Source organism: Aphis gossypii, chromosome 3, assembly GCF_020184175.1.
Source record: "Aphis gossypii isolate Hap1 chromosome 3, ASM2018417v2, whole genome shotgun sequence".
NCBI lineage: Eukaryota > Metazoa > Arthropoda > Insecta > Hemiptera > Aphididae > Aphis > Aphis gossypii.
In genome coordinates, this window is record NC_065532.1 from 20,383,020 (window position 1) to 20,403,630 (window position 20,611).

At 31.1% G+C, this 20,611-nt stretch overlaps 1 protein-coding gene across 2 annotated transcripts in view; it reads left to right on the forward strand.

Moving 5' to 3' along the window:
• Positions 1-20,611, forward strand: part of LOC114119884 (uncharacterized) — a 141,108-nt gene that overhangs the window by 50,362 nt on the left and 70,135 nt on the right. For both annotated transcript variants that reach the window (XM_027981610.2, XM_027981609.2), the window contains exon 3: positions 5,677-5,818. In XM_027981610.2, coding sequence (XP_027837411.1) covers positions 5,677-5,818 — 142 coding nt within the window. The remainder of the gene's footprint in view (positions 1-5,676; positions 5,819-20,611) is intronic.

The following is a 20,611-nucleotide window of genomic DNA, read 5'->3' on the forward strand; positions in this document are numbered from 1 at the left end:
CATACCTATTTATAAACGTATGCTCTCAGCTGTACTGCGCAAAATAAGCGCGACCATAAGCCCAGTCCAGGACATTTCAATTTGATAGTCGATAAAGTTTCATCGTTCTACCCAATACTTTAGTGTCCTCTGTCAATTGTTGGCAAATTATTATGCGTTTAATTAAATTAGTTTGTATATTTAATAACGAACGATTTCCCAAAATAAATTCATATAGCTGCATGTTAGGTATATTATATTATATTATGTAGGTACGTATATTATTTTGAGTGAATATGATAATAACGACAATCGCCGGTGGAAGATTATAATTCCAGTATATAGGTAGCCGGTAGCTGGCATAAGAAAACGAAATGTCTATAGAAAATATATGCAAATACACAAATCAACAATCCTTTTTTTTAAATGTTTGTTATTCTGGTGTTGATTACAAAACAATAATCGTTGTGAGCTATTAATTTTAATTAACCGCATTTCGTCCCATTACTGCACTTTTCATTCTTTTTTTCTCTTTCGTCTTCACAGCCACCGCAATATATGTATATTATATTATAATATAGCTTCAGCTGCGCAGCGTAGAGCAAATTTTTTCTCTGTCTCCCTCGGCAAGTCGTAAAAATATAATATTTATCGACGGCTTCTGAACGCGATAATATAGCTGCAATAACTATAATAACTCGAGGTACTCCTATACGTTTATAATATACGCGTTATTATAGTAGTCGTCGTCATCGGGTTCTCGCAGCAGCCGCCAGACATCCATGCACATTGCACACAGTATTTTAGTATTATTATTATGCAGTCGTCCGGTATATATACTGGCGTGTGTTAAGTCACGGTATATGGAAGAAAAGGGCGTCCATAAACTATATGTATATATATAGCCAATATACATACAGCCAATTTTCAATTAGCATTGTTTTTGAAGAGCTTTGTGTTGCAGAGAACACGGACCACGGTATATCCCACGATACCACCGATTATATACCTATATATTTTATATAATGTATGTATGCTTATTGCTTACCGTCATACGACTAGCATTATAATCGCTCAAATATATGTATATAATATAGCGGGAACAACGGCGTGGTTTGCCCATTGTTTGTTTTAAATCGTCGACCTGCGACGACGACGGCGATGACGAAGTAGTGCGGGGTAAAGACTCCGAGGGGGGGATTCGGTCTAGGGTCGTGATCCCTTTTGGAAATCGGCGAGCAAATATTTGCCCCCGTGGGAAACCAGACAGATGACGGCGATGATATGTTCGGGTCCGTATACAATGCATATATATATATCACTATGAAGTTCGACAGCTGATGTTCGACAGGTCGAGAGTCGATGTGACTGTTGCGTATACACACACACACACATACACGCATGTATTTATATATAAAACAATAAACATATCCGCTGTGGGCTGTGCCGGACGTCTGAAACGACGTCATCATATAATCGCGAAATCCTGGCTGACGGTTTTATAACTACCGCGTGATGGCGTTATGCAGAAACACGTCTATTTCAATTATAAAAACAATTAATGTGTATCATAATAAATTTCGGACGGTGTTTTCGAAGTGAAAAACGTATAGTAATGTTACAGATTACCTCATTCGTGCGTGTAGAGTACTGCATGGTTGTTATGTAAATCAATTCATCAGCTGTCACAAGAATATACTACTCGCAATATCAAGTCTTGTATACATTTTAGTATTGCACGATGTTTTTTTATTTTAATGTTTAAACAAACAATAGAACTGTATTCTTTTTTTCCGAAAATTAATTATAAAACAAATCTGCATAGGTACCATATATTTGTTTTGCCGTTATCGGGTTTCTGTAATTTCAGCGTTCTGATGAAGTAATAAAAAAAAAATAATAATAATAATAATAATAATAATAATGTATACATGTTCGGTTTATATCGATAGCGAACACTAAGAAGATTCGTTTGTAGTGTTCAATGTGTGAGTCATTGTAATTAATCATTACGCTTGTGAAAGAATAAAATTGTCAGTGTTTTTAAACTATTGAAATGTCATAACGTTTCTAACTGCCGCGCCGACCATTTATTCTGTATTATAATATTGTTCGTACGTGGAACGTTGGAATACTATACAGAGGTTAGGTATATCATTATACCAATGCATTATAATGTTAATAATCGACGTTCGTTATTTAAAAGCGGACTCGTCTTTCCTCGAAACATCGCGCATCGCTTATGATGAGGTGTCTTCGTTATGCACGGGTAACCTCGGTTAAAGTCACATATTTTCAACGTTTGACAATAATGTTATTTTTCTGTATCAATTTTAAAAACCCAGCTAACAACTCCCCTCTCCAATATCCACTATGGATATTTTGTTTCTACAAACTTAATAATTTTGTCCACTTATTTCTTTATCAACTTCCGGTTAAAATAAAATGAAGCCGAAATAACTAAAGCAACTAAAATAATATAACAATACATTTTGATATATATTATCATTATGATTTACAGTATCATTGTAAATGTTTCTTCTGAAGTTTTGTTTTATTACAATTTATATCTTTATCAAATACAACCATATTATTATATATTATGTAGTTGTCTTAAATTACTATTATCGTTTTTAGAATGAACACATCACATGCAATTATGCACTAAAAATCTCGATGTATTATTACTATATGTTTTAATCAAAATAATTACTCAAATCCCGAATTTCGTGAAATTTTTGGAAACATATATCTTTGAAATCAAAAATAAATTTGAAAAAATGTTCGGTATCCCTTTACTCTTGCCTCCTTGTATTCATTGTGTAGTTTTCACGTATGCTTGGACGAGTTTATTGCAATGATTCATATCTATTCTTTTTAAATCATTTTATTATGATTAGGAAGACGATATCGTAATGATTATTATAAGTTATGAATAGGAGCAGGGGGTGCCGCCATTGGGTGTCTTCCTCCTTCCTCCAATAAAATCACATCAAATTTACTTATTGCATAATAATTTATAAATACAGATTGTAGGTAAGTACCTAAATATATCAAATGTTATTTCAATAAAAAAAAAGTCATGAATATGGATTTCATATGGAAAAAAACAATATGAAAACAATTACATTAAAATAAAATACTTGATGCGTTGCAGCATGGTTGACGTATTATATATTCATTATCCGCTGAGTGCTCGTCTTGGCGGTGGTAGTGATGATATAATATGTGTGGTGATAATGTTCACGTTTATTGCGCATTTCGTATATATTTATAATAATATAACATGTGTGTGTATTGTGTGTATATATATTTATATATATTGTAGAAGGTTTGCCTGTTGGATACGTTTGCGTGTATAATATGTATATATATATATATATATATATATATATATATTAAGGTGTGAGAACGACACGACGATCGAGGTTTTCGGTGACGAGACAAGGGAAGGGGGTTGGGAGGTTAAGTTTCGTCTGGTATTATTTATAACTCGGCAATATTGATCTCCATCACTCCTCTTGACAGCCCGGTTGGCGGGGTTATAGAAATTAATATCGGTGGTGTCGCCCCCCTCCTCAGCCAACCCATCACCCACACCAACCCACACACACACTCACACACCCACACACACAAACACAGACATATACATACACATACCACCACCTTCGGCGCTCAGGCGTTCTGTCTTTGGTCGGCGACGTTCGCCCTCTTCCCCGCCGCCGACACCGTGGTCTCTATATATCCTGAGTCCAAATCTCACCTCACCCTACAACGACGACGACGGCGCCCGTTGCGGGCTTCTTCTGCTTCTTCTGGTGGCTTATGTGTGTTTATAAACGCGTAGTGTTTTGTGTATTATACACACGAACGCATACACAAAGTTGGACCCGAAAAGCTTAAAGTTTAATAGGAATGCGCTTTCGGCCGAGTATTAAAACTGGGTATGTATACACCGCCATACGTGTGTGCGCAAGCCGCCCTCTACCGCCGACCATTCCCTCGCGCAACCCCACTGCAACTGCCTCTGGCTCCCGTGTTTATTAACAGTATATATACTCCAGCCATCGTACACACGTGTATATATAATACTAAATAATATTATTCATCACACACGGGCACATATAAACACATACAACGTATATGACGATAGGTACCTATATAATATGTGTGGTATAGTGTGAGAGTACATATATGAGGTTATATATATATATATAATATATATACTATATAGTGTACACAAGTGTAGGGGAATTTTTTTCCACTACTCGGCTATGGCACGTGCAAACGTGTGTGCGTTCTACCATCGTGCGTATGAGTTTTTAATCCTTAGGATTATATTTTATACATATAGGTCGGTACGTGTATCAAGAAAATACGCGTATACCCCTGCAGTAACAGTAAGCGAGGGGTAGTGGAAAAACCTATGCCGAAACACATACTCGCGCGATTCTTTCTTTCTATATAATATTATAACATGCTATATAGATACTCTAGTTTCGTCGTCCTGTGCGCCGCGTGTACGGACTCGTAATTCAAAACATAATTAACCATATACAGTTGAGGAGTATTGGACGTGTGAATTCATACACGCATATCGTGTCTGTATAATTATAACTTACCAAAGTACAAATACAATAGCTAATAATTTTCAATCAACTCGTATATAGAATTATACGGTTATATTATCACAATATCACGAATGCGCTTTGACGGACTGTTTTGATTTGGAGCTCAGTTATACGAAATCGAGTTTTATACATTCAAAAAATAGTTTTAAAATATGAATATAATATATTTGAAGTACCTACATAAAAGCTTATTTACCTATAATATCTGTATAGTGTATACATATACTTATAGATTTTAAGACCTACTTCCATAAACAAATAAAACCGTTTAAACGTGGTACAATACATTCCATATACCTACTTACAGTAACACATCCTGTCATTTAATTTATACTATAATAAAGGAGCAACATTAAAGGAAAACAAATATTGAATCATTTACTCAAAATAAATAAACACGGAAGTAAAATAAACAATTACATTCCATTAGTTTATTTTTTATCTGTCTAGACTTAATATTATTTAAAGTTATTATTAGAAGATATTTTTATTAATACTAATCTAATTTATAATTTTAACCAGGTAAAGTAAATTGTAACTAGGATAAATATATATATAAAATAGTACTCGCGTGATTCAAATTTTTATAATTGTATTGAATTTATTTTATAGCAATTGATCCATTATTTACCTATAGTTGATGTATCAAAATATAGCTTATTAGAATTAAAATTGTTTTACGTGTATTCTTAAACACATAATAATATTTTTTTATTTTGTTAACAAAAAAAAAACTGATTTACTATAGATGCAAAGCACAAGTAGGTGTAACAATTTTAAACTTTGTGTTGACTGTTGTTGAATTAATATTATTATTGGTATTTAAAGATATTGAACGATTTTAAAAATATAAAATCATCTATACATCGAGTTAAGCTGTCAAAAATGTGGTACTCCTATTCGTATTATAACATAATATCAGTTGCTCAAGTATAAAATATTAACAAAAACTATTAAGTCGATAGATTTCATTGGTAGAAATAGGTTCCTATGTCCATTTCGATGATGTATACTCAATAACGAAATATTCTAAACATATTTATCAACTGTACATTTCCGTTTACAGGCCAATGTGAATTTCCTGCTCAATGGTCCGGTCGATGGTTTCAGTCTGGCGTGAACCACCACATCAATATAAATACGACCACCATCACGACCAAAGGAGATTGCGTGCAAAACGTCAGCGACAAGTTTCTAATCGAAGACAGGTATAACGGTGTATTTGCTATTAACATTGAGTGAGATTGACACCTGTAACTGTAAGGTTGTTTTATACTATTATATAAGTTGACATTTAAACACGGTAACAAAGTGCACACCTAGCTTGTGCGATGGGGAAACATTGTGAGCCGTTGGCACAATTGTAGGCGATTTGAAAGATAGGGATTTATCGATCGTGTGGTTTGTCATTCTGTCCATTACACAGATGTTATCACCAACCATCGTCATTTAACAACGTTTATTTGCCCGTGTTAATGTACAAAATGCATATAACAGAAGAGAAAACCCATTTTGGAAACGGATTCAGTGAATAGGGGGAAATATATACGTCCATAAATTAGTTTAAAATGTCCATTAACTCAAGAAATATAAATTGTAGGTATATTTTAATAAAATTATTAAGTATAAATTCTTCATAGTTGGCTGCATAAATTATTATGTATAAAATATAATTATTTTAAATAATTTGTATAAAATGGCATTATTACGTTAAGTTTAGGTACCTACATATTTATAAATAAAAAATATATTTCGATATTTGATTTGATTTAGTTTTTATTAGTTTAACAATTTTAGAAGTTTTTTGATCATTATATCTGAATTAATAAACAAATTTTCACATCAACTACTTATTATAATCGTTGACCTGTATGTATTTTAATTTTATTATTTTAAAATGGGTATTGACATTAAATTTCTCGAGTTTTTATGTAGAAGTAAGTACGAATAACTAAATTTACTTATATATACACATTACACAGGTAGTTACAAATATACACACAGTTTACAGTATTAGTTTTACAATTTTAAAATGATTAAAACTTGAATAATCCTTATACTGTTTACATTATGTAATATTTATGTAATATGTTTAAATTTTATAAATATTGTGAGAATTCTTAATACGTTATTGAATTGTTTTTATATTATTATATTCGAATATAACAGAGAGATTGTTGAATTGGATTTTCATATTTTGAGAACCCAACGTTTATTATGTTAGAGCCAATACAAATGAAATGTACGGAACCCATAATGTTTATCTAAGTTTTGTAGAGAAAAATATGGCTCGAGGGACTCCGAGCCGAGCGGATCCTATTTCCTATATACATCATCAGGTCTCCAAAATTCATCATCTTCCTCTGCCTCCTCACCCCCCCCCCTCATCACAGCTATACTGCCGTCGATAGCACAGCTGACCGGTATTTCGCTACCGACCCACGTACACATATAGGTATAAGTACAGTGTACACAGATATTCATATTTATGTATATCATCTATCTATTTATATACATATAATATTATGTACATTATATATACATTATACGTTTTTCATGTATATTGCCGTCGGTGCACTACTCAGTGGTTGCTAACCGGGCTATTAATCATCATATCGTCCGCATGTTGTTTTACATTATTCAGTGTAGTGTACGCGTATGTGTAACGTGTATACCTATAAACCTACGTAGGAAAAAAAATAAAAACCAACGACTCGCACAATTGGAATAAATTACTGGGTGGCCGAGGGAAAACGAGTGACGAGAACAAAAGTGACCCGTGGCGGTGAGTGGGAAATGGGGCAGTGCACATGACAGGTCGAATAAAAGTGGACGGCAAAACTATTGTTTCGAGGTCGTAATGTTGAGTTTTAATATTTATATAAAATATAATACATATTATAATATAAACGCCAAGCGTTCAGAATTGCGCTCGATCCGCATCTTTTTGTTTCGGATATGGCTATGCCTATAGCTATACATGCAGGGATATATGCTGTTGGTGAACTAAACACGTCATATTTATTACACGTTACTCCCCCCCCCTTCAGCCACCCACCACACACGCACACACATCGTTTTTGGGACAATATTGTCGTCTCACCGACTGGTTAATTATTATTATTATTTTATTATTACCGTACTCCTCTGACGTTTCCCCCTCTTTTGTAATGCATATTATACCACAGCAGTATTCGGTAGTCATATACATATAATATATATACACTATAATAATATACATAGTCAACGCCATCGTCACTCGGTGAAAGCCTCTTTTGTGTCGGTTGGGTTTCCTCAAATACTACTCGAATAATATTACATTTGGGAATAGAACCTGCGACAAAAGCGTGGTTTAATTTTTTCCGCATATTTGTTCCTACTGCCTCGTCGACGGGGAACCCTCAATAGGCGGAAGTCTTGGTAATGTTTAAAACAGAATAATGACAAAGGTGACGGTATTTTTTTTATTTTATTAATTTTCTATACAATTTAAACTTGTGTACAATTCGACTGGATAAAATATGTATACCTATTGTATAATAACTCTATAACTCGTACTGGGGCACTTAGATATATTCAAAATTCTCTTTTAACGAGTAAAAATAAAGATATTTTTAGAAGTCTTGTAAGAACAAAATGAAATACATGCAAATACCATTACTGTTTATACATTGTTTTCTCAACCATCACATCATATTAGCATATACAATAGCCTGTTCCGGGTACTTGATTGTGTTTTATTAAATGACGATTTGTTTTGTTTCATAATAATATCATCAGTGCAGTTTATAAGGGTGCGTATACAAATTTTGAATTTATACTTGCAAAAACTATGTTCACTGATCCAAGTATTAATGCTTAAATAATTTATTGTAAGATTAGGTATATACATTTTTATACATTACATTTTTCACGAACGCATAGGCTATAGAAACATAAAATTGTTGTGATATTATTTCTATGATGTAGACTATATCTCAAATCGATCGAACTATTCTACGAATACTGGTTCACTTTACTCTTTGAATCTTGATTCGGCAATAATTTAAAAATATTGCTCTATAAACAGTTTTTTTTTATGGTATCTAATATTAACTAGTGTTCTTTTTAAATTGCTAAGAAACAACACTACATTAAAACCATTTTAATTAAACTCGTATTTACATTTAATAATGTTATAATTTTGTACCGAAACTGTTGGTTTTATTATTAATGAAATGTAATTTATGTATTTATATTCATTAGAATAAAAATTACTGCCGTCTCATCAAATACTAATCTTATTTAATTTTTTTTTATGTATGCAATTTAAATTCAACTAGATTACATCATGATAATAATTCGATTTTAATTTATACGAGTCAGTATTTACCTGTGAAAATTTTATTTATTTAGGTATAAAAATTGTGAGTTTATTATTAATCACAACCCGAATAGATATCACAAAATAATAATTAAATCGTTAATCAATGTTTTAATTGGTAGCTATTATAAAAGAAATGTATTGGATAGTTAATTACAGAGTAATTTTTTATTTGTTTGAATTTTAAATACTAATGATTATGTATAAAAATCAAAAATCTTTGATAAACTGTATAGATTAACTTAACATAACTATAAATTAATAAGTATTTAATAATTAAATTGTTCTAACAAAATATTAATACCTACCTGTAAAATGGAATTTCTGATGAATAAACAAATTAAAGGTTTTAAATTTCTCCACTTCATTATAATTTAATGGGTAATTTAATCAAATATAATTGCATGTATGAAGACTTTTTAAATGATTTAAAGCAAAAATTTAATTTTTTTACAAATATGTTGAGAATTTTAAATATATTTGCTAATTCAAGAACCACTGACCTATATATTTATCATTATAGTCACTTTTCTTATCAAAAGGTCACTTAAGCGTATGTTTAGAAATCTTTATTTTCATGATACTTGCATTAAAAAAAAATTGAGTACATTCATTTGAAAGATATCATTGATTCTTGAGCTTTTTTTACACTTCTTTGGCATTCTCCTTCGTTTTTTCATTGCATTAAATTATTTCCCAAAAGAAAATCGTCGTATAAAAGTCCGTAGCAACCTTTCTAGTTCTTAAAGAACTAAAAAAAAAAAAAACTAAACTGTCTTTGATTCTAGTTTCCATTGGTATTATTTGTTTCATTTATAAAGTATACTGATACAATGCGTGTATATATGCTAAGACATGTGTCAAGTTGACAATATGTTTCATATACTTAAAACCAGCTGGTCCCGTCTATTCAAAAACGTATTGTGAATTCAACAATCGTTGTCTTTATTGAATTTGGATTGTTATTGTAAATCTATAGGTTATTCTTTTGCTTCGTTATCTGATACGGATGACTGGATTCAAATAAAGTGTAAAATAAATAACAACAAAAATCACTTTTCTTTTAAATTAATTTATACGAGAATTAAGTATGAGTTTATAATCAAACTAACATTTTTCAGTTGAATAATAGGTACGTCTGTATGTTTTGAATTTAATTTAAGATTAAAAATCAAAATTTGAATTACCCATTATTTTTAAACAGAAATCAAAATATTTTGACTAGTACCTCGATCATATTTTAAAGAAAAATAGTTAAACACTGCTAGTGTAAACCATATCTACGAAGAGTGATAGATATATATCGTTTCAAAAACCTTAAAAAAAAAAAAAAAACAACGCTATTTCTTTTAGTTCTGCATGCACGTGAAACTGACTGTCAGTGGCCGAATGTATTTTGAAGGTTATTAAACCCTCTTTGCCACTACTCGTAAAGTAATACACCCTTTGACCGAAAAAAAAACATGGTAAAGCTTACGCGTGCACAGAAATGCCATTAATGGAAGGTCATTTCTGAGGTGAAAAAAACTTCAAAGGTTCCTACGTAAGTTCATTTGCACACGGTAGCCAATGTTATTGCTTTATAGGGAAAAAGAGAGGTAGTCGGTAAAATGAGATCCTTTTTCTGGCAGCAAATTGAAATACATATTCGATGTTTCAAATATGACGATGTCTATTTTATATGTTTCTTCTGTTAGATATATATGTTATATTGACTTAATATAGAGTCACTGAAATGAAACTTTTACATTTTTAACACGTATATATGTAACTATGAAATCTGAACATCACATTTTTATTTGTTATTGAAATTCATTTTCTTGACTCTGACATTTACTGAACACTTAAATTCGATTATTATTACTATAATAATCTTTTTAATCAAATCAATTTTACTTTATACCTATTTTAAAAATTGTATTTAAAATTAAACATAGATATGTATGTAAATTGTTTTTACATAAAAACAATACACACACATATATATATAACAGTATATAAATTATAAAAATATTGTTCTCTTAAACTTCACAAAAACCTAAAATATTAAAAATAATTTATTGTTTATCTTATAGGAATAGAAATTTATCAAGAGTTCTGAGTATTTAGTTGATTAAATTTACATTAATAAAATAACAACTGGAATGTATAGTGTTTTTTTTCTTTTGATATGGATTTAAATTATACACTTTTCTGAACTAGTTCCAAACAGATTTTTTTTAGATTATCAATTTTGGTATTGGTTTAATTCATTAATTTGTTTTCTAATATTTTAGATACCTATTACTAAAGGTCTTATATTTGTAAATATTATTTTTCATAAAATTATTAACTATCAATAAATAATTAATAAATTATTGTATTAAAATGTTTATAACCCACGAAGGCTATATTTATGCATTTTTAATAATTTAGTTACTAGTTAATATTATTTATTACATTTTAACAACCAAATTAATATAGGATATTTAAATGAAACGAAAAACTTTTAATTTATAATACAAGTACAGGTAAATCCTCAGTTTCATGGCAGGTGGAAATGAATTATACGTTGTGTACCGGTCGATAGAGTGAGTGTACGATGAATAAACTGACGTTTAAGCCATCTTTCGTCAAAAGAGCTTGGCAAACTTACCATCTCCTTTTACTTCCCTTAGTTAATCCAAGAATTCCTTACTCCCTACATCGGAATTTAATATTCGAGCTGATCTGAGTTGTATACCACTAAAAACATCCCCCGCTCTAATGGTTCAACTTCTCCCCAACCTTAACATTTGTAATTTTTTTCTTAACCTATCTTTTACCTTGTACTTTAATGTGTGTGTAGAAGGAAGGAAAGTGTTATTCCTTTAATCCTGAGTTGTGTAAATTTGTAATCAGTAACGTTGCTCATTATAAATTTACAACAGCCGGCCCGTTGTCAAGACAACCTTTTATGATAAACTTCCCATTGCCAAGACATTATATTGTTCTAATGTTAATATTAACATGTTATTTCGGTAATATGTTTCTTAACATATGTCGAGAAGATATATAATTTATACACATTTTAAGTACAGGCACAGTATTATAAGTAATATAAAAATATTTTAATTGAAATTAAACATTTTATGATTTATTTATTATAATGTTTTAAATATATCTTCAATTTATGTCGTATATTATAACTAAACCTATGGATATGTTTAAATAAAATAAGCTCTTCCTTGAGTATACATTATAAATATGTAAATAACTAGCTAATAACTATAACTATAGTTAAATGCATACTTTCGGAATAGGTACTACAAAGAGTTAATAGAATGAAATTTGCTTAAGAATCCTTTTAAGGTTTTTTTTTTATGTAGGTACCTACTTAGTTAATGAACACATATTATTTCCGGCAATTTACTGGCAATTTTCACGATTCACCGTGCGTAAAATCATGAAATCTATTTTTATTAAATTAGCAATTAGTAGAGAAAAAAATGTATTACCAAAATGTGTTATAACGCTTAACAGATTTTTTTTTTTTCAATTATTCCGGAACGCCAGGTCGTCTTTTTCATCATTATTTTGCACGGTTCAAAAAATCGATCTACCGCATAAAACAAAATAGGTTTTAAACCCTTAAACCACATCATAGTTAGTGAAACGGCCATAGTTGAAATACGCTAAAAATACATTAGCCATTTCGAAGCTGGTGAATACGCAGTCAAATAATACGTGACCATATTCTACCTTATAAACATTTTAAGAGTAATTAAAAAAATTTATTATTCCGTGCTAGGAACGGAGTGAATGTGGTATTCAACTGAAGTTCAAATATGTTTCGCAATTAATTTAATGGTTTCACTGTAGATCAATTGTTTAAAAAATCTCGCTTAAACTACAGATATTTTGTTAAAACTCTACAAAATAATATTACATTTAGTTTACAAAAAAAAAAAAACCCCAGCTTTTATTTAAATATTTAAAATGTGTATATTTATAATAGTTAATTATCTTTGTATTTAACTGCGTAGCGCGCTACTAATCATCCATCATGTGACACGATTTAACGACCTGAAATTTATCGCTTAAAACGATTATTCGTCGTTTACCGATTACATTGTTTATTTATGTACAGTACATTTAAACACAACAATATATTATGTTCTTGGGCGAGATGTCAATTATTCTCAAACTGTAAAGTTCGAAAGCAACTGCAGTGATTATCATCTCCAAGTCCCTTTTCGAGAACAATAAAAAGTTTTGAAATGCAGTCGAAACACTCGATGATGCGAGAGATTTTGGACAGATCCGAAGTTGAAGTGTACTCGTAAGTTCTGTTAGTTTTGTTCGTCTATATACTAGATGTACTACCAGGCTTTCGTGAAACGCCCATACAAACAGTGTAGTTCTACAAGATAATAAACCCCTGCCGTTACTTTGGTCTTCGGCAAGACTTTATAGACCGGGTATAGACCACTGTTTGAATTAGGTACACCTATCTACCGACTGCAATATTAATGTCGCGATTTAATATTCATCGCAGTATCCGGTGTCGTATCGTTATACGGAAACTGTGGTGGCGGCGGCGACGAGAAAGACGATCACGCGTCTAACACAAAAACACCGCCACTCCTATCGTATCATATCGTTGCCACCCATTTCTATGTGCATATATATATATATATTATTGTGTACGGATGTGTGCGTGTATATATAATAACAATAATTCCCCTAGAGTCGGTGTTGCGTGGTGCATTCTATCTGAAATTCTATGTATTCTCGACACGTGGCATGCGGCTAATTAATCCGCCGACGTCCGAAAGGTGCCGATATTCGGTATGCCGTATGGAATATCAAATGAACAGACAGTGTGGACGTCGCGCCGTCATAACAACGGGTGAAACACGATTGTAGGTCTACGACTAATTCAGCGAGTAAACATGGCTAGCATTCCGATGGCGTGAAACCGTTTCGGATCCAGTACGTTTTGCGTGATTAGTGAGGTGGTCGACTAGCAGATGACTGCAGTGTGTGTATGTATCTACGAAGATGAACAAAGCACATCGATAGTGTTTTATTAAAAAATAAAAGTAGATAAATTATATTATATAAACATATATACGAATTTAGTTACTTTTAATTACCTACGAACTCTTAAGTAGGAATGTTTTTTTTTTCACTCAAAAAAACTTAATTGAAAACTATTAACGATAGTCTACATATTTCACAGATTTTCAGTTGTACATTAAAAATTTTAAAATACACAATTCAGTTTTTATACCTACTTATACGTATATTAAACCTTATAGATTGTATACACTAATATTATACAACTTCAATGTCTATGTATATAATATACAAATACCTGTTAAATTTCAATGGTTTTTTGTAGTTGTACTATAATGACGTATATAAAATAATTTTACTATAGTATACCTAATCAGTTTTGTTCTAAACCAATGCACCATAGGTTATGTAAAGAACAACCTTTGCTATTGAATAAAATGATAATATATAACTGTATGTTGTGAAGAATGATGAGTCAGTGTCTGGTTGAAAAGTGTCCGTTGCATTAAGCTGATTAAACGTTCTTCTTTTGTGGTAGTTTCGCCCTTCCGATTTTAACTTCTCCGTTATTTTTAATTAATACGTGCCTATTTATTACTGGATGGCAGCTTCCAACAATTTATATCACTTTCCTAGCTAAGTTTATTCGAGCAACACTCGCGTGTTCTTATTGCAAAGCACTCATTAGCTTGGATATTTCTTGATGGCTCTAAATATTAAATCCATTTTGGGATAGGTAATAATATCGCACAAATACATTTTTCTACTAAAATCGGTATTTTCTACTAAAACACGTCATGTATTTTGATAGACAGCGCTGTTTGTGGTTTTTTGTTTATCTACAAAATGTTTCCACAGTAATAATGATAAGTATTTGTGGTATTTGGGAACAGACAGTTCTCAAGCTACTATATCGAGAAAGGAGAGCATCTGAACCAGTATCCAACAATAACTCAAGGGTAAGAACCTTGTATGAAACTAGAATGCCATAAATCTGTCAATGTGCTTAGACCTGCGATTTATAGCTAAACTATTAACCAAACATGAGCCAGAGCCATTATAACAATATATATATCATATGTATATGAGGATTACTTGATGTAGCCTGTGACAGTGGGAAGGGAATACTTAAGTATTCGCATGCACATTGACGGGAACTAACATTCAATAATAATGAAGAGACCTCATATAACTCATCGCTTTTCTCTTAAACATCTCTAGTAACTAGTTTTCCATTGTTATAATAGTTATAATTACTTACATTATTTAAATTTAACCACGTGTGTTTTTTTAGCTTTCCGTAGGTTATTATACCTATACCTATATATTTATTATGTGTACTTGTTACAAAGTTTTATATAATGTAGGTATTAATATGTTATTTATTATTATTTATTTTTTACGATCATAATTTTATACTCAACGACATTTAATACAATTAACATTTATTTTTATATTTTCCATTAAAAAAATGTTGATGTTAATACTAAAGCTACAGTGATCAGTATAATAACAATAATCTGTTAAACTAAACATTACAATAGTTTTATGAACTTTAAAAATATGGGGACCCATCAGGTTAAAATCGTGCAGGATTTAGTAAAATAAATTAATACCTATTAATATTATAATAATCATAAAAATAATAGATTACCCATAGGACATAATATGCGTATTATTTACACATAGTGCATTTATAATAGTATTTCAGAAGGAAATATGATGTTGTTTGCTATTTTCCACAATACGTGAAGGTATATTGTACATAGCTAGATATAGTTAGTTATAATGTGATTTGGGTTCATGTACAATAATCAGCATACGAAATTATATATGATGCGAGTACATTAGTTTTATCTTATAAACCGCGTCATCGAGCATATGTACCGTGTGCTCTATGTTGTTACTGCACTGTATAATATGCGGAACCGATAATGGTCGTGGGGAGGATTTTAACGATTTCCCGTATAGAAATAAATTTGTTATATATATATATATATATCTGTACCCTCGAGGGAAACGAGAAACTCGAGGCAAGGCTCTCTGCAGACGCGTTATTCCCCGCTGTCCGGTGCACACGTGAATGGTCTTTTAATGTCACCGTACGTTTTGTACCGTTTTGCCTTCAACTTTTCCTATTGTGTGTATAGCTACTGTATGACCTGTACTTTCCGCATAGCTCTCATTATTGTTCGACTCTTATTATACGCCAACCTCCCCTTGTGTCAACTGGATGTTGAAAACTATATTCAATTGCTGCGTTTCCGGTGTAATTTTTTTTGTTTAGTAATACGATTTGTTATTTTGTTAATATATTTATATTGCTCAGGTAAACATTCAAAAGTTGTATTTGGTTATTTTTAAGGGCTTTGTCTCTTCAAGCGAATAGGGCTGTTGAGGTTTTTTTTTATATAATATATAAAGGGGAGTTAAAGAATTTTTGAGTTTTCTTTTGTGGTTTTTACTGTGTATGTTTATGAGCATAAATTATTATTTGGCTTATCCAAAAGAATTATAAACATTCCAAAGGCTGATGGAGGTTGCTTTTTTTTCTGTGAGTATCGAAATTCTGAAATCGTTTTCTTTTATGGCAGAAGTTGTGAGCTGTCTACGAGAGGGTGGAAAACTTTCTACAGCTCTTCTTCTATAGTGACAATACCAACCAGAGGAAATGTGTTAGAAAAGACTGCAATAAAATTCTATTGTTAGTGCCTCAACAATTTTACCGTTTATTTTTTGTACTAAATTTTCACACGCAAACTTCAATGGTTTTGCTTTGTTTTAGTTGATTCATTTTTTTTATGCTTATGTACCTAGATTTTAAATGTAGTTGTTGTTTTTTTTTTTTTTTTGAAAAATCGATGTTTGATTTATTTTCTATTCAACTAATACCATATACTCCCTTGAGTGGCCATCGTACAGTCGTATAGTCGTTGAAGAGGAACCAGAGTTACTCTAGTACGTCATACCGTTAAAAAGGCGCAGGATCCCCTGGGTGAACTCATCATGCCTCTCTCTTGTCTTTTGTTTAAGCTTCATCTCTTCTCTCCTCTTCTTCATTCCCCCGGGAAATCTGTTCAACCACAATTACTTCCACTTGAGGCTACCGAAACGGTTTTGTTATCCCATTTTCCCAACAAAGGATCCGTTGTTCCTTTCAACGGGTAGAAAACGCTTACACTCACACATGTAAATTAATAAGTTGTTATTTTGAAACTTTTTTAGACATTTATAAAAATGATGATGAGCACTTGATTTAATTTAATTTAATATCAAGTAGCCTGCAATACATATTGTTAAATATCGATAAATTATTCTACTATATGTATATATATATTTATTGATGTTTTATGAAATTATAATATTAACATAAGTTCCCTCATAAATCTATAGAAAATATTATGATAACCAAAATGCATAAATAATAATATGCATAGATATTAGGAAGTTGTGCATGTATTTTTTTTTACAACTACCTATAAATAATTTGATATATTTATTATTTATCTTACTTATATTTTACTAATTTCGTTGTAATCCAAATTAGTGTTAATAAGCCGATATTAGTAGCTTAATCTTTAAATGTGTTACTTCCGTATGGAAAAGCCGAGGATTATTTAAATGATGAATATTTGTTCTCCTCCTGTCTGCGATTTCCACAATTCGCATCTGCTTGAATAGTAATCTGGTGCTCTCCAGATACGCAAAGCGACGTAACCTCCGCTCCTTATACAACAGGGTGGCGGTAAATCGTTAGAACTCGATAAGCTACAAAAGGAGCTTATCGAGTTTCTCGGTGTACGCGCGTTTGGAGTTCACAAACGGAATTACGCGGTAAAGTCAAACGATAACGGGTGAGCCGACAGACACAGTGCCCTGGGGTTAAACTAAAACGCTTGTGGTTCAGTTGTGTATTCCAGTGTTCTTTCTCTGTCCGTGACTGTCTATTTTGCATGCTTTCATGAGGCAGTTTTCTACGTCCCACTTAATTCTATTAATATTTAGTGAATTTAATTTTTGAATGTTTCTTAAATTATTTTGTATTCATTAATCCTTTTTGATGTTGCATTGTATCAATTTATTTTATTATGCCGTTTTACATTTCTAGAATTTGAATCAAATAATGAAAATTTATTTTCGTAGCAAAATACTTAACCATTAACAAAGCAACTAAAATATATAATAATTTCATGTTAGGTATTAGCTGTTTTAAGGTATAAGAATAAAAATTGTTCTAACTTAAATTAAAAAATTAAAATTATTATTATGTGAGTATAATATATTGTATTAATATAAGTTCGCATTTTAATTGTTTAGTAAAAACTATTATTTCCAATAGAAATGCGCGTTGGCACGCAAAAAGCATAGGGAGTAAACAACATGTGCTGTTTTGAAAACTAAATCATCATCATCAGATGTTACCCCATACGATGCACTGATGGATTGAGGAATAATCATGCCCGATTAATCTCAAGATCCCCCTCCTAATCACACGCGTACCAATAACCCATCTCTTGTACTCATATATATATAAGCATTTTGAATTGATGCAGGATCATTACTGGTTTGAAAGTTTGTGGCACCAAATGTTAAAGACATGCCCGATTTGTCACCACAACCCTAACGTTTAATCTTGTAAAAGTTATATTAAGGTTTAGGAATATGCATTGCGACTTAACATAGAGAAGGATGACGGTGGTAAATAGGGTGGTAGTAGAGTGGGGAATAGGGATTGACAAAACGGAACTTTGAAATATTTATCTTGTGTCCCTGGGATATTGTGAATAAGTAAAGATGCTGGGACTTCGGCTTTTTGGGGCTTTCCCAAACTGCCGGGTCAATAAACATGCGACACTTAGAAATACGTGACCCCATGTATTAGCAATCGATTCTTCAGTTGGCCATATACCCTCAACATTTTGTTTAAGAGATAACCCTTTGAGTTTGGTTGATATATGTTGATACAAATAAAGTAGACGAAACCATGGTAAGAAAATTACATCAATATGTAATTAATGATATTTACTATTTTGTATTTAATTGATTATGAACTTTTTATTTTTAATTGCATTTAAAAAGTTAAATATATTTAAAGCCCCGAGGTATAAACATTAAATTCAATTAATTTACTTAAAATAATAATTATTAATTACCTATAATATTATATATACTTCTATAAGTAAAACTATTAAAATACTAGTTATTTACATATTATCTTAAATTATATTTTTATACTTTTTTAAAACCAATATTAGTGAAGATTATTAATGCCTAATCTCACAAATATATTCAGTAATATATTTAGTGAATGAATATATATATATTAAGATAAATATAATTTTATTCTAAAACTAAAGCATATGCAAGTAAAATTTTTTCATTACATTTTGAAAACGTGGTCATAAATCTCGCTCTTGGGGAACGTGATAATCCGAATTAGGGAGAAATACGATGCCATAGGCACGATGGTGTCCGAATGCAAATTAAAGGTAAAGGTTTATCCCTATCTCGAGAAAAGTAAGTCTAATAATTTGTCCGAAGGGTCTGGGGCAGAGGTGTCGCTAAGATTTACGACTGGCCAAAGCCCGGTTCACCGTTAATTCTACTTTACTATATTATACACCAGTCATAAGCATAACTCTGTATAATATATATGGACTTTATATAAATGTTTGGTTACAAAAAGTGTCTGATAAAAAGTCTGTAAAATGAATAGCTTGCATCAGATTTCCAGGTAGCATGAACTATACATTTAGGAATTTATAATACATAAAAAATATACTACAATTGTCCTTTATAAGGTATAGGATTTACAAATAATTTATATAACTATGTAATATTGAAAATGTGTGATTGTTAATGTACCAAAATCAATCCCCGATTTTCTTAAATATCATTATAGTCATTACACTATATTGATATATTATGTGAGGCTTATAGAATTTTTTTAAAAAGTCCTTTTTGATAGAAAGTCGAGCTTTTAATGTGTAATAATCATTAATTTCATCTGATATTTGAACGAAAGTAACAAAAGCGAGTATAACGTAATCTATTTCATTGTTTTAATTCTTAATATAGCTAGGCTAGCTACGTCAAGGTTAATAAACTATAGATTATTCAACATTTTTTGCCAATGTTTATTTTGATCAATAATTTCTAGTTAATTTTATCTCATCATACAACTTAATATATATATACATTATACAATATACATTGCGTATAGTGTATACTATTTATATATTTAACGACCTGTAAAACAACACTATACAATTAACTTTATTTATTTTATTCTCAAAGTAAGCAATTATGATTTGATTGTTAGACATTATTTTGATAATGTTTATTATTTGTTACTCAATATCCAAAACTCGATCTCGTGGTCTTTTTGAACCACGCTTACCATTTTCTACAGTACGTTTTAGCGAACATAGCCGTCATAAATCTTGGGTATTCCGTGCGCCCTACTAGCTAGTATTCGTGTTTACTTCATTATTATTCCTAGTGATTAAACGTGGGAATGGTCCCGGGAGTACCACTCCATTTGTCTCTTCTCGCGTGATGTTCTTCTGAATTCAGTAATGATAACCCGTGTAGGTTT